The 14,048-nt window shown below is 48.8% G+C and overlaps 1 protein-coding gene across 9 annotated transcripts in view; it reads left to right on the top strand.

Moving 5' to 3' along the window:
• The window catches only part of DCTN1 (dynactin subunit 1), a 66,901-nt gene that overhangs the window by 296 nt on the left and 52,557 nt on the right, over positions 1-14,048 (top strand). For 8 of the 9 annotated variants that reach the window (XM_081876667.1, XM_081876665.1, XM_081876664.1 and 5 more), the window contains exon 1: positions 12,488-12,762. The exons of the other annotated variant lie outside the window; for it this stretch is intronic. In XM_081876667.1, coding sequence (XP_081732793.1) covers positions 12,730-12,762 — 33 coding nt within the window. In that variant the 5' untranslated portion in view covers positions 12,488-12,729. Of the gene's footprint in view, positions 1-12,487; positions 12,763-14,048 lie in introns of those variants that run through there. 9 annotated transcript variants of the gene reach the window in all.

Below are 14,048 nucleotides of genomic sequence, written 5' to 3'. Positions count from 1 at the left end.
TATTACCTCTTTACATTTATTTATAATTATAAACTTATTTGTATCCTGGCTGGGAAGCGGGGGGGGGACCAGGGCTCAATCTCCCCCCCCTAATTATTACCTCTTTACATTTATTTATAATTATAATTAATTATAATTATAAACTTATTTGTATCCTGGCTGGGAAGCGGGGGGGGGACCAGGGCTCAATCTCCCCCCCCTAATTATTACCTCTTTACATTTATTTATAATTATAATTAATTATAATTATAAACTTATTTGTATCCTGGCTGGGAAGCGGGGGGGGGACCAGGGCTCAATCTCCCCCCCCTAATTATTACCTCTTTACATTTATTTATAATTATAATTAATTATAATTATAAACTTATTTGTATCCTGGCTGGGAAGCGGGGGGGGGGACCAGGGCTCAATCTCCCCCCCCCTAATTATTACCTCTTTACATTTATTTATAATTATAATTAATTATAATTATAAACTTATTTGTATCCTGGCTGGGAAGCGGGGGGGGGACCAGGGCTCAATCTCCCCCCCCCTAATTATTACCTCTTTACATTTATTTATAATTATAATTAATTATAATTATAAACTTATTTGTATCCTGGCTGGGAAGCAGGGGGGGGGACCAGGGCTCAATCTCTTCCCCCCCCCCAATTATTACCTCTTTACATTTTTTTTAGAACAGGGGAGGTCCAACTCGGCCCTCCAGATGTTTGGGGACTACAACTCCCATCATCCCTGACCACTGGAAGAATAATAAACTTTTATTTGTATCCCAGCCAGGAAGTGGAGGGGGAAGAGACCGGGGCTCAAACCCCCCCCCCATAATTATTACCTCTTTACATTTATTTAGAACAGGGAAGGTCCAACTCGGCCCTCCAGATGTTTGGGGACTACAACTCCCATCATCCCTGACCACTGGAAGAATAATAAACTTTTATTTGTATCCCAGCCAGGAAGTGGAGGGGGAAGAGACCGGGGCTCAAACCCCCCCCCATAATTATTACCTCTTTACATTTATTTAGAACAGGGAAGGTCCAACTCGGCCCTCCAGATGTTTGGGGACTACAACTCCCATCATCCCTGACCACTGGAAGAATAATAAACTTTTATTTGTATCCCGGCCAGGAAGTGGAGGGGGAAGAGACCGGGGCTCAATGTCCCCCCCCCCCATAATTATTACCTCTTTACATTTATTTAGAACAGGGAAGGTCCAACTCGGCCCTCCAGATGTTTGGGGACTACAACTCCCATCATCCCTGACCACTGGAAGAATAATAAACTTTTATTTGTATCCCGGCCAGGAAGTGGAGGGGGAAGAGACCGGGGCTCAATGTCCCCCCCCCCATAATTATTACCTCTTTACATTTATTTAGAACAGGGAAGGTCCAACTCGGCCCTCCAGATGTTTGGGGACTACAACTCCCATCATCCCTGACCACTGGAAGAATAATAAACTTTTATTTGTATCCCGGCCAGGAAGTGGAGGGGGAAGAGACCGGGGCTCAATGTCCCCCCCCCCCATAATTATTACCTCTTTACATTTATTTAGAACAGGGAAGGTCCAACTCGGCCCTCCAGATGTTTGGGGACTACAACTCCCATCATCCCTGACCACTGGTCCTGCTAGCTAGGGATAACGATAATAATGATAATGATAACATCATCATCAACAACTTTTATTTGTATCCTGGATAATAAGATAATAAGAATAATAAACTTTTATTTGTATCCTGGCTGATAAGCGGGGGGGGGGGGGGACCAGGGCTCAACCTCCCCCTCAATAATTATTACCTCTTTACATTTATTTAGAACGGATGGCCCAACATCATGATGATGATGATAATAAAAACACTTTAATTTTTATCCTGCCCTCCCCGGCCGAGATCGGGCTCAGGGCAGCTAACATCAAATATAAACATTAATATAAAATCAAACAATAATTAAATCACCTCTTCAAAACAAATCAGGATAGAATTAAAATCTGAATTAGATGGCTTTCTGCCAGATTTGGGTGTTTAAAAAAGTGTGACGTGGAAGCTGTACTTTTGTAGCTGTGACACATTAGAATGGTGCAAAAGGAGCATTGAAAGGCACTGCTTCTGTAGTTAAGCACCGTATTTTTCGCTCTATAAGACGCACCGGACCACAAGACGCACCTAGTTTTTGGAGGAGGAAAACAAGAAAAAAAATATTCTGAATCTCAGAAGCCAGAACAGCAAGAGGGATCGCTGCGCAGTGAAAGCTGTTCAGGCTTCTGGGATAGCTGCGCAGCCTGCATTCGCTCCATAAGACGCACATACATTTCCCCTTACTTTTTAGGAGGGAAAAAGTGAGTCTTATAGAGCAGAAAATACGGTATTTTCTCCAGATGCTAACAATATTTTAAAAAGTCAAAAACTTCAGCTGTTTTTATGTGGCTCAAAAGCTGTCTTCAGGTACTTTATTTGCTTTTTATCTGTTGAACGCTTATGGCTGGAGGGGTCCCAAAACAGCTGGAGGGCTAAGTTTGGCCCACACTGATTTAAAATACATGATAAAATGAAGGAGGGCAACGTAAATTGGAAAAGGTACGAATGCTATGAGGTAAAATTGGAATTATAAAAAACCATGAGGCGGGATGGAGGGAAGTTGACAGCTCACGTGAGCAAATGAGGAAAGAGTTCCATAAAGATGTATTTAACATTATAAAATGGAAAACCTAATACGTATATTATTTTTAAAAATCAATTGCCCCCCCCCCAACTCAACAGGGCTATCAAGGCATCTTGGCAGGGGCAGCCTTCCCCCATGAAGAGGGGCTTTTTGGTTTAAGGAAAATACAGGCAAGGCCAGGGGGTGGGCAATAGAAATTTATGAAGGGATGCAGAGCAGGAAGAAGGTGGACCAGCGGGGAAAGCTTTCCTTCTCTCGAACTCGAGGGCATCTGACAAAGTGATTCGGGAGAAGGAGATGAAAGTCCTCTTTCACGCAGTGCGGCGTGGAGCTACGGAACTCCCTCCCACAAGAGGCAGGGGCCGTAGTGCCGGATTTACGTATAAGCTAAACAAGCTATAGCTTAGGGCCCTACTCTCTTGGGAGGCCACCCAAAAAAATTAAAGGAAAATAAAATGTATTTCACTATTAATATAATTCTTCGTAATTATATTTCAGTGCAACAATTACTTTGATAAAATACATATTTTGTGATGTACAAATGGCTTTAGATACCCCTTAGGTCCATAAATTACCATATGACATATATTCAACACAAAATACAGTGACAATTTGTTTTGGACAAAGGACAGCTGGACATAGAAAGGGCCCCATTACCTTCAGGAGCTGAGGGCCTCATCCAACCTAAATCCGGCCCTTGCAGGGGGTAATAATAATAACAATTTGTCATTGATACCCCACCCATCTGGCTGGCCTTAGAAGAGGATTGGACCAATTCCCAGAGGGCTCTTGAGGGCGACTTTCTTCTTGGTGTCATTCTGGCTCACTGGAGCCAATGGATCTAGCCTGCATTCAGAACCCCTTTCCTGCTGCCTCTCTTTCCTGAGGTTCCTGCAGACCTTTCACTGCAGCCTCTTCCTTTCATGCCCCCCTGGATTTTGCTATGTGGGGAGGAAATCTTGTGCTGCAGGGTTCGCTTCACTCACCATTTCCTCCTTCCCGGGGGGCCTGTTGACCTTCAAGCAGTCTGGGCTCTGACAGGAGATGTTTGCATTGCGGGCTGGACTTGGGTGTTTCTTCCCATGCTTCAGTGTGATGACAAAATCTACGCAGGCTGAACAAAATTAGAATAATGAAACACAGGGCACATCCCTGGAGGGAAAAAATCTGATTTTTTTTAAGACTACCATTTGTGTCTATAACGTCTCAGCTCATTTGCTCTAATCTTGCACCCCCACCTCCCTAAGTGCTAGTTTCCGCCCTCAATTTTTAACTGAGCAGGCAAGCAAACTCTTCCCTCACATTTTTTGTCAGCACCTGATAGTCTTCAAGCACCCTGCTCAAAGAACTCTTATTCAAAACTGGGGAGTCTAAAGAATTACGGGGTGTTGGGAAGAGGCAGATCCCACCAAGGATCACTTTTTTCTTGATGAATGGGTGTGATGTCAGTGAACAGGCTTTTTGGGCCAAAGGCTTTTCTTTGGCAGCAGATCAGCTAGTATGACAAAGACGCAGGGGACGGAGCTTTCGCTGGGAGGCTGCTAGCATCTGCGGTGCAGCGACAACTCAGCAACTGTAGGACTTGCTTCACGTGATAGTGGCCAGCCCGGCCTGTGCGCTTTAAAGTTTTCCTTCAGCAGCTCCACCCAGTTGTTCTACAGAGAGAAGCCGTGTGCCAATACATCCTGTAGCTCATGGGGGCAGAATACTACAAGGAGGTGCTCAGAAACTATTGTCTGTTCCTTGATTATTGTCATTTGCTCTACGCTGGGCTGACCATGAAGCTGACCCAGAAACTCCAGCGGGTGCAGAATGCCGCGGCGAGGCTACTTACGGGGTCCTCACCGCGGGATCACATTCATCCAGTGCTTTACCAACTGCACTGGCTCCCGGTGGAGTACAGGGTCAGGTTTAAGGTGCTGGTTCTAACCTTTAAAGCCCTATACAACATGGGGCCCTCGTCCCTACAGGACCCCCTGTCTGGTATGCCCCGTGGAAGGCCTTACGGTCTTCAAATAAAAACATCTTGAAGGTCCCAGACCCCAGAGAGGTTAGGCTGGCCTCGACCGGAGCCAGGGCCTTTCCTGCCTTGGCCCCAGTCGGGTGGAACGCTCTGTCGCAAGAGACCAGGGCCCTGTGGGACTTGACATCTTTCCGCAGGGCCTGCAAGACAGAGCTGTTCCACAAGGCCTTTGGTCGGGGCCCAGCCTGACCCCACTCCTTTTATAAGACCCTGCATATAAGTGGCCTCTCTATCACTTCTCACCGGCTCATACAAATAGCTGAGCCTGGTGAGTACTTAAGGTCCCTAACCCTATAGTTATAATTTGTGGGTAGCCATCTGAGTTTATTTTGATTTTAATCCAATTTTAAGCTGTACAATTTTAAGCTGTACAGCTTCAGGTTGCATTCTTTTGGGTTATGGACCGCCAAAACCCAGAAGTACCGGAATGGGTTACTTCCAGGTTTTGGCAGTTGCACATGTGCAGAAGTGCCGAATCACAACCCACGCATGCGCAGATGCACTGCTGCGGGTTGCGAACGTGCATCCCGCACGGATCATGTTTGCAGCCCAAGTGTCCACTGTATTTCAGTTGATTGCTGAATTTATATTTTAACCGCTGTCCCGGTTCTGGCTGGGGACAGCGGGATATAAATAATAATAATACTTATTATTATTATTATTATTTCCTTGCTGGCCCCTGCAGGAATTGTGCGGTGTGGGCCAAGAGTACTGCATCTTTGCTGGGACCTGCCTGCTTCTTTCAGGGGACTAGGATGACTTCTGTGAACTCTTAGGACCTTCGTGGTCTGACTGCGACTGAGCAGCCGACAGCTTGAAGCTGCTGGTTGGGAGAGCCCACTGGGAGCGGCTTCCTTCTGGTAGTAACATGGGCTGCTGCTGGCTGGGTTCTGCTGCTGGTCCTGATTCTTTAGTGAGATCTGGACCAAAACTGGAGAAAATGCTCCCTAATGGGAATCATGTCTGGAGGACCACATCTTCCTCCCCTCCATCTGCCTGCTGCTCCTGCTGCTGACGACTATGGGGAGGTTGCTTTCATGATCTGCGACAGGCTTCCCCTTGGGGCATCTGAGAGCCAGTGGGCTGTAGTGGCTAGTGCGCTGGACTAGGTCCTGGGAGACCAGAGTTCAAATGCACACTCAGCCGTGATTCTCCCTGGGCAACACTGGACCCGTTACTGGCTCTCAGGCTAACCTACCTCATGGCATTGTTATGGGCATTGAATGGGGGGGGGGAGAACCATGTATGCCACGTTGAACTCCCTGAGGGAATGGTGAGATATAAATGTAATAAATAGATAACCTTCCGGCTTCTGTAGGAAACGGGATCTTGGAATAGAAGGAACCTTGATCAGGTTCTTGAGTGTCTCTGAAATATACAGTGACTGCTGGGAACATTTGTTGTGACGTTTGCTCCTGAGCATCTCACAGGGCGATGGAGCCGGCTTGTTAAATTAGATGGGGGAAATATTATTTCCTTTGGTTTGTGAAAGCTGTTTGGGCCAAACATTAGAAGGCAAAGCATGATGGAATGAAGGACGTTTAATTCCAGTATATGGGCCTAATACCGAAGAAGAAGAGAACCACTATATCTCATGAGAATACCAAAGAGAGCAGCAGTTTAAGTAAGAGATTTTGAACTCTGAAGAATAGAAGTAGTGTGATCAAGCACTTCTAGAGCAGCTTTTGACCTCTATCCCCCCCGGCACGTGTCTCACCTGCTGCCCTGCTATCTGATAGTCAGGTGAAAGGCTGTGGAATGATGGGGTGGTGGGTGACGCATTCAGATGAATATGATCTTGAACTTGAAATAGACTAACCTCCTTGTTACCAGACAGGAGCATCCTCAGATCCTTGGTGTGTTGCTATGGTTACGCCTTCAGTGAAGTGTTTCAGATATATTGATTTGCAGCTTTGGTTGCTCCAGTTTAAGCTGCAAAAGAAGAAGAAGAAAAGAAATGAGAAAGCATTTGGACGGGCGTTGGGGGCATCTGTTTGAACAGCCCCTTTTCTGTGCTCTCCCTTGGCAGAGCTGCTGCTCCAGCTACTGCTGAAATGGTAAAATGGTGCAGTTTGTCAGTGCGCAAATGCGCACAGCTTGACTCAGCGGGGTCCTAGTGCCAAGTGGATCATGGTTCTCCTTGGGTGAGGAGCTTGGACCAGGAGCAGGGAGCCCTGCCCCTGGGGGTTCAGTAGTAGGGGGGCATCGGGGGTGTCTTCAGCTGCTGCTTTCTTTTGCTTGGGAGAGGATGACCTGGTGGAAACTCATACTGCAGTGGTTATTATTTATTTTGAATATTTATAGGCGGCTAAACGTTACTGAATATTACAGTGTATAACAATACAACAAATAAAAAGAGAAAAGAGAATTTTTCCAAAGGAAAACTGGATTATGCCAACAAGTCAATTCATCCTTCTAGAAAAAACAGGGGTTGTTTTTTCTTTTAAGCCTCTGGCAAGATGTGTGTTGTGCTGGAGCCTAACTTCAGTGGACAGCATGTTCCACAATGCAGGTGCCACTGGGTTCCCATAAGATGACTGCAGTGAACTGGCAGCTAAAAAGGGGCCAAGGCAAATCTGAGATATCCTGTCTCAAGCATTTGGGGCACCATGCACTGAGACCTTAAATTTGGCCTGGTAGCCTGTTGACGGCCAGTGCAGTTCCCTGAGGAATGGTACCCTGAATAGGCAGACAGCAGCCTCTGCCCCAAGCCCTGCTGCCACATCATGCGCTAGCTGCAGTTTCCCCATCAAACATAAGGGCAGTCCCACATCAGACCATTGCAAGATTCTGGGCAGGGTGCCACTCTCAGTAAGGTATGCCTGGCCAGCTCCTTCCTCAACAGTTGAGTTGTGGGGAAGGGAAGTCTTATTCAGTAACAGCTAGGGAGCAAGGGGGAAGAGGAACCAGGCACCTGCAGCAGGAGAGATGAGAATAATAACAATAATAATGATGTATAATAATAATTGATTATTTATACCCCACCCATCTGGCTGGGTTTCCCCAGCCACTCTGGGCTGCTTCCACCTGAATATTAAAAACAATACAGCATCAAACATTAAAAACTTCCCTAAACAGGGCTGCCTTCAGATGTCTTCTAAAAGTCAGATAGTTGTTTATTTCCTTGACATCTGATGGAAGGGTGTTCCACAGGGCAGGCGCCACTACCAAGAAGGTCCTCTGCCTGGTTCCTGGTAACCTCACTTCTCGCAGGGAGGGAACCGCCAGAAGGCCCTCGGAGCTGGACCTCCGTGTCTAGGCTGAACGATGGGGGTGGAGATGCTCCTTCAGATATACTGGACTGAGGCTGTTTAGGGCTTTCAAGGTCAGCACCAGCAGTTTGAGTTGTGCTCGGAAACGTACTGAGAACAGCATACGAGCCACGTAATGTCCACCTCTTCCCTTGTTGCCCTTCTGTGAATATGACAGAGTAGGGAACAGAGGGGCTGCTTGAGGTCCACCTGGGCCATAAGACGACCCTGTGCAAGCTGAATTCAAGCTGAATCAGCTCTCTGCTACAACCCCAAGGTCTCGTTCCTGGTCAGTCATTGCCAGTTCAGGCTCCATGAGTGTATATGTGAAATTAAGATTTTTTTACCCCGGCATGCATCATTTTGGGCTTGCAAAACAAACCTTATGTTTTACTGGTGCAGGTGTGAATGTTTGGATGGGGGTGAGGGACTGAAGCTCAGTGACAGAGCTGGTGCTTTGCATGCAGAAGGTATCAATAATAAAATTTAATATTATTATTAAGGCCCCAGGTTCCGTCCTTGACATCTCCAGTAGAAAGTATCAGAGAGCAGCAGGCAATGGGGAAGGCTTTCCCCCTCTGCCTCACAGAGTAAAGGACCCCTGACCATTAGGTCCAGTCGTGGCCGAGTCTGGGGTTGCAGCGCTCATCTCGTTTTATTGGCCGAGGGAGCCGGCGTACAGCTTTCGGGTCATGTGGCCAGCATGACTAAGCTGCTTCTGGCGAACCAGAGCAGCGCACGGAAATGCCGTTTACCTTCCCGCCGGAGCGGTACCTACTTATCTACTTGCACTTTTGGCGTGCTTTCGAACTGCTAGGTTGGCAGGAGCAGGGACTGAGCAACGGGAGCTCACCCTGTTGCGGGGATTCGAACCGCCGACCTTCTGATCGGCAAGTCCTAGGCTCTGTGGTTTAACCCACAGCCCCACCCGCATCCTCCTGCCTCACAGAGAGCTGCAGCCAATCTGAAGAGACCCTATTGGGCTAGATGGTCAAATAAGGCAGAGCTTTCTAGGCTAATACAAAACAACAGAGATTTTTTAAACGGCCGAGTCATAAAGGTACTGTGTTGGCCCAGAAGCATGTAACAGGGCAATACCTTTATAAAGTTTATCAAAATGTCACGAAATAGTGTGCAAGCTTTTGTGTTCCCCAGAACTCTTCATCAAGCTAGAATAGATGATAAGTGGGGAAGGGCGGCTGTGGAGAGAAAGACTGACGTTCAAGCCATCCCTGTCTCCACTGGGTAAGAATTTTAAGATGGAGTGAGGGAGGAGGTAGCAGACATTCAAAGGAGACCATTTAGGTGCTTTGCGGGTTTCCGGTTGCAACCAGGTCTGACGGCATTGCATGCTTTGGCGTTTTCTTCTTTCTGTAGCATTCAGAATGTTAACGACAAGACTTTATATAAATATACTGTACAGTATAGTCATACCTTGGGTTACAGCCGCTTCAGGTTGCGTTTTTTTGGGTTACGGACCGCCAAAACCCGGAAGTACTGGAACGGGTTACTTCCGGGTTTTGGCGGTCGCGCATGTGCAAAAGTGCTAAATTGCGCTTTGCGCATGCGCAGAAGTGGGTTGCGAACGCTGCGGGTTGCGAATGTGCATCCCACACGGATCACGTTCGCAACCCGAGCGTCCACTGTAGATGAAAGGATGGAGTTTGCAAGATTTTGACAAAGACTGGGTTGAGAGTAAAGAGATGGGGAATGTGGTGTCGGAGAAAGTATGAATTGGGAGCCATTTATTATTATTATTATTATTATTATTATTAATAAAAATAGCAATACTGATCTCACCGTCAGCTCCAGCCCAAGACATTTTGGCCCCTGAGGTGAACCCCCAAATACTCCCCCCATTGGCGAGGGAAGGAGGGCTGAGTGAAGATTCGCTTCAAGAGCAAGGCAGTGGGGATAAAGATCGACCTCAGGAACTGCTGCCCCCGTGGATCCTGCCGCCCGAGGGGATCACCTCCCCTTGCCCCTGCGTGGGCCGGCCCTCCTCACAGTTCTTCTTTGTTGTGCTTATGTAATCATTTCATGTGGAGAGGGAAATAAATCACATGAGTCGATTGTCAGACTCTATGGGCAGGTATGATGGATGGAAGTTTCTGTACACATTGTGGTTGCCTCCCAGAGTAACCTCAGCTGCATTCTTATGTTAAGTACTGTAGGGGAAACTACCACATTGATTTTATCAGCTCAAGATGTTCTAAAATGTCACCCTGTGTCATAAAAGATTATTGAAGCGCTTCCTGGCCTAGTGTGCTGTTGAGCTATTAAGAGGAATTGCCTGTGTGCCCATTTCCCACACAAAGTCCTCATGATGCCCTGCGCCTCTTCCCTCCTTTTCCCCACCCCTTATAGGGGGCATTGTGTGAATGTGAGGCCTTGGGGTTTCTTCTGGATCTGCCAACTCTTTGAAGTTTGTCGTTTTGAACAGGGGTGCCGATCAGTCCAGTCATCAGTCAGGTTAATTGATAAATAAGTCTCCACATGATCAATTGGGCAGCAGATTTGAAAGCAGCCGCAAGAACTACAATAGTCATTTTTAACAGGCAAAGTTGGCACCACCCGGTGAGAGGCATTTGCTCCCGCTCTGACACGTGAGAGGGGAGAGTCTTCTTAAGGTAGTGTTGGTGCTGACACTTAGGGGCATAATCTTAAAAACAAAACTGTTGCCTATTCATTTGTAATAATTATATGCAGATTTAATCGATCCATAGGCTGCACTCCTGGGCAAAGGAAACCTGAAAGTCAGCTGAGTTCACCCGCCAGGTGCCCGTCTTGTTCACAGCATCAGCTCTCCAGCGTTTTGAGCAGGAATCTTTCCCAGCAACTGAAGGGCTTTAGCTCAGTGGCTGAGCTTCGAAAGGTCCCAGGCTTCACCAGAGCACCTCCAGGTAGGGCTGGGAATGGCATCCTCTTCAAAACCCTCGAGAGCCAGTCAGCATAGTACTGTATTTCCTGACACAGTACAGTGGTGCCTCGCAAGACGAAAAGAATCCGTTCCGCGATTCTCTTCGTATAGCGGTTTTTTCATCTTGCGAAGCAAGCCCATTGACAGCTTAGCAGATTAGCGCTATTAGCGGTTTAGCGGCTTTTAGCGATCAGCTGTTAAGCGGCTTATCAGCGGATCAGCTGATAAGCGGCTTAGGGCTTAGGAAAAGGGGGGGGGGAGGGAAAAAACCCCGCAGGAACTCGCAAGACATTTTCGTCTTGCGAAGCAAGCCCATAGGGAAATTCGTTTTGCGAAGCGCCTACAAAACGGAAAACCCTTTCGTCTAGCAGGTTTTCCGTCTTGCGAGGCGTTCGTCTTGCAGGGCACCACTGTATAAGTCAAGTTCCTGGAGACATCAGGAATCTAAACAGAGACCTCCTGGCATCCAAAGCATGGGCTCGGCCACTGGGCAACAATTGTCCCTACCCCTCTCTCTTCAGCTGCTTCTCAGGTGGTGCTGACACTGCTGAGCAGGGAATGGATTGTTTGGTTTATGGATTTATTGGCCAGCAGTAGGTATGGAAGAGTCAGGTGGTAGCAGAGGAGCACTGCTCAGGGATGGTTCAGGAGCCAAGCTGGCGGTGAGTAACTATTCCACGCACCAGGAGCAGCATGGCAGAAGGCCTGGAGGTGGAACTAGAGGAGGCGGCAGCAAAGGAGACGGAGAGGAGCAGCAGCCTAAGTATAGAACAGTGTTTTTTAGAAACTGCTGCCTACTTTTGGAAGCACCTCCTGATGTTCTGATCAGCAATAATGAATCCGAGCCCTTGCTTCTAAACAGGACATTTTAAAGAGGACCCTCACTAAGGCAGAAGTCAGGCCTGGTGGAATGTGTTTGCAGTTTAGGTTCACCTAATGGAGCCCTGAGATGCTTTGCATGACCAGTTTCAGAGGACACTGGCTCCTTAGGATGTTAGCAGCAGATGGAATCTCGTCCTGCCAGAATCTCCAGTTCCTACCTGCTGCCTCCCTCTCCCAGGTAGCTCTGGATGTCATGAGGCAGATGGTCTAGGGGAAGGAGACTGATTGATTTCGGAGCAAGTCGTGGTTAACTCTTGAGCTGCCTGCCCCTCACCTTCCGCCCTGTGTGGCTGTGTCAGGCAATGGAGCAGTTGAGATGGGTCTTTGTTGCCATCTTGCCTGAGATCTAATGGGGAGCCCTGGCTAGCAGGGCTGCTGCTGCTGCTGGCTTCTCTTCTCTGCTTTCCCTCCTCTTACTCTCTTTCCACCGCAGCAGGAAAAAAGGCCCAGGGGAGGTGGCCTAAATGCACTTCTGGGAGCCAACGATGGGGAGGGGGTGCGCATGGGTCATCAGGACAGGCAGAGCTCCAAGTGGTGTACCTGAGAGCATAGTAGGGCTGTTCCCCAGACTATTCCAGACAGAGAGGACCAGAGTGGAGCTCAGCCTGTGACTTGCATCTGGGCTGGTGGGTGCTTCTGGTGTGCTGTGCGACCTTCGCCTCACCAAGCGTCTTGCTCTTCCTTTCTGAGAGCAAAAACGGTCTAGCATTAGGACCCAGTGGGCTGACAGAATCTGTGACAAGAGTCTGGAGCAGCACTGCAGAGTGAGTCTCCATCAGCTGGGCTGGATTTTTGTGTGTTGGAGGCTTAAAGACGCCTCTCTGTCAGCAAAAGGGCTCTCTTCTCCCCGTGTGGCTGGAGGGAGAGGGTGGCTGAGGGCGTGGGCATGGAAGCCTCCTCTGCAACATAGGAAGGAGCAGGATCCTCCCTGGTGAGCCCCCTGCCATGAGCTGAGAGCAGCCTTTTCAGAGATAATTAAAGCTGGGAGGAAAAACATCAGCATGGCCCAGACCAAGAGGCACACGTACAGCCGGGTAAGTGACACATGGGCAGCCATTGGCCGCTCCACGCCTGGACTGCGCTCTGTGCCCCTGTAGGTACAGTATCTCTAGATGCAATCTGTTGCGAGGGGAGCCTGCAGATGGTCTGGATGGGGAGAAAGAAAGAGAGAGAGAGAGAGTGTTTCATTTGCCGGTTCCCTGCCATGAATTGTACCTCCATGCCATGTATGTTAAGGAAAGCTGCGTTGTTGGCTGAATTTCCCTGCTAGCCAAGCCCTTTCGATGGAGATGGGCCGCTGTTATTTCCTGGTAATTGCTGCTGATACTGTAAGGAGGTGTCAGCTGAGCCTCGGGTGATGGTGAGTTTTCCCAGGGCTCTCGAATGCAAAGCTTCTGGGCTCCTTTCCCCTTCTCCCCCCCTCCCCACCCCAGCAACCACTTGCTCCCACCCACACCCCCTCCGTTACCCCCCCCCTTTCCGGATGGTCTTTGAGAGCCCCCTCTTCCACCATATTGCAGTTTGGGCATCAGCTGCAGACTCCGCAACTCAGAACCAGCCTCACAATGGGGCCTTTCTCTGCAGTTGTTTCCCCTTTGTCATTTTGTTCTTGTTCTCTTTCTGCACCCACCCTGCCCTGCCCGACCCCCGGGGAGGGCTGAAGTGACACACAAGATGTGGGGCTGCTCAGGCAGTGCGCTTGAGCATCCTTGCTGCTGGGCCAAGAGCTTGGTGTTGCTTAAGGTGCTTTGGGAGTGCTGAGTGGCCACCTTTGTGTCTTCCTTCACCTTTGCAAGCCCTGGAAGGAGAGAAGGCCGTCTGTGGCTCCCCTGGAAGGAAGCATGGGCAATTCCCAGGGAGGCCTTTCTTGCCGCTGCTTCTCGTTGGAACATAGGAAACTGCCTTATGCCAAGTCCGACCATTGGTCCGCCGGCCCCAGTACTGGCAGCAGGGGCTCTCCAGGGTTCCAGGCAGGGAGCCTTTCCAGCCCTACCCAGAGAGATGCCGCCTTTGGAGATTGAGCCTGGGACCTTCTTCATGCATGGCAGGTGGTCTACCTTTCAGCTGTGGCCCTTCACTGGTGGCCAGGCCACTCTGTCTTTCGGCTCCTCTGCAGTTATCCTGGCTAGTTTCTGTGGAGGCCCCAAAGTGGGTGGAAGGCGTTGTCTTTGGCGCTCAGCTGACAGTCGGGAGTGCAACATGTTTGCCCTCCAGGCTCTGGTGTCTGAGAAGTGAGCTTGTGGTTCTGCAGGGGTTTGTTTGTTCCTTGCCTTCCCCTGTCCTTCCTCTTCCATCTCTGAAAGGGGCTGGCAGTGGCTGA

The sequence above is a fragment of the Podarcis erhardii genome (genome assembly GCF_964252035.2).
Source record: "Podarcis erhardii genome assembly, chromosome: 9".
NCBI lineage: Eukaryota > Metazoa > Chordata > Lepidosauria > Squamata > Lacertidae > Podarcis > Podarcis erhardii.
Note: the sequence above shows the minus strand (reverse complement) of the source record. Positions and strands in the feature narration are given on the sequence as shown.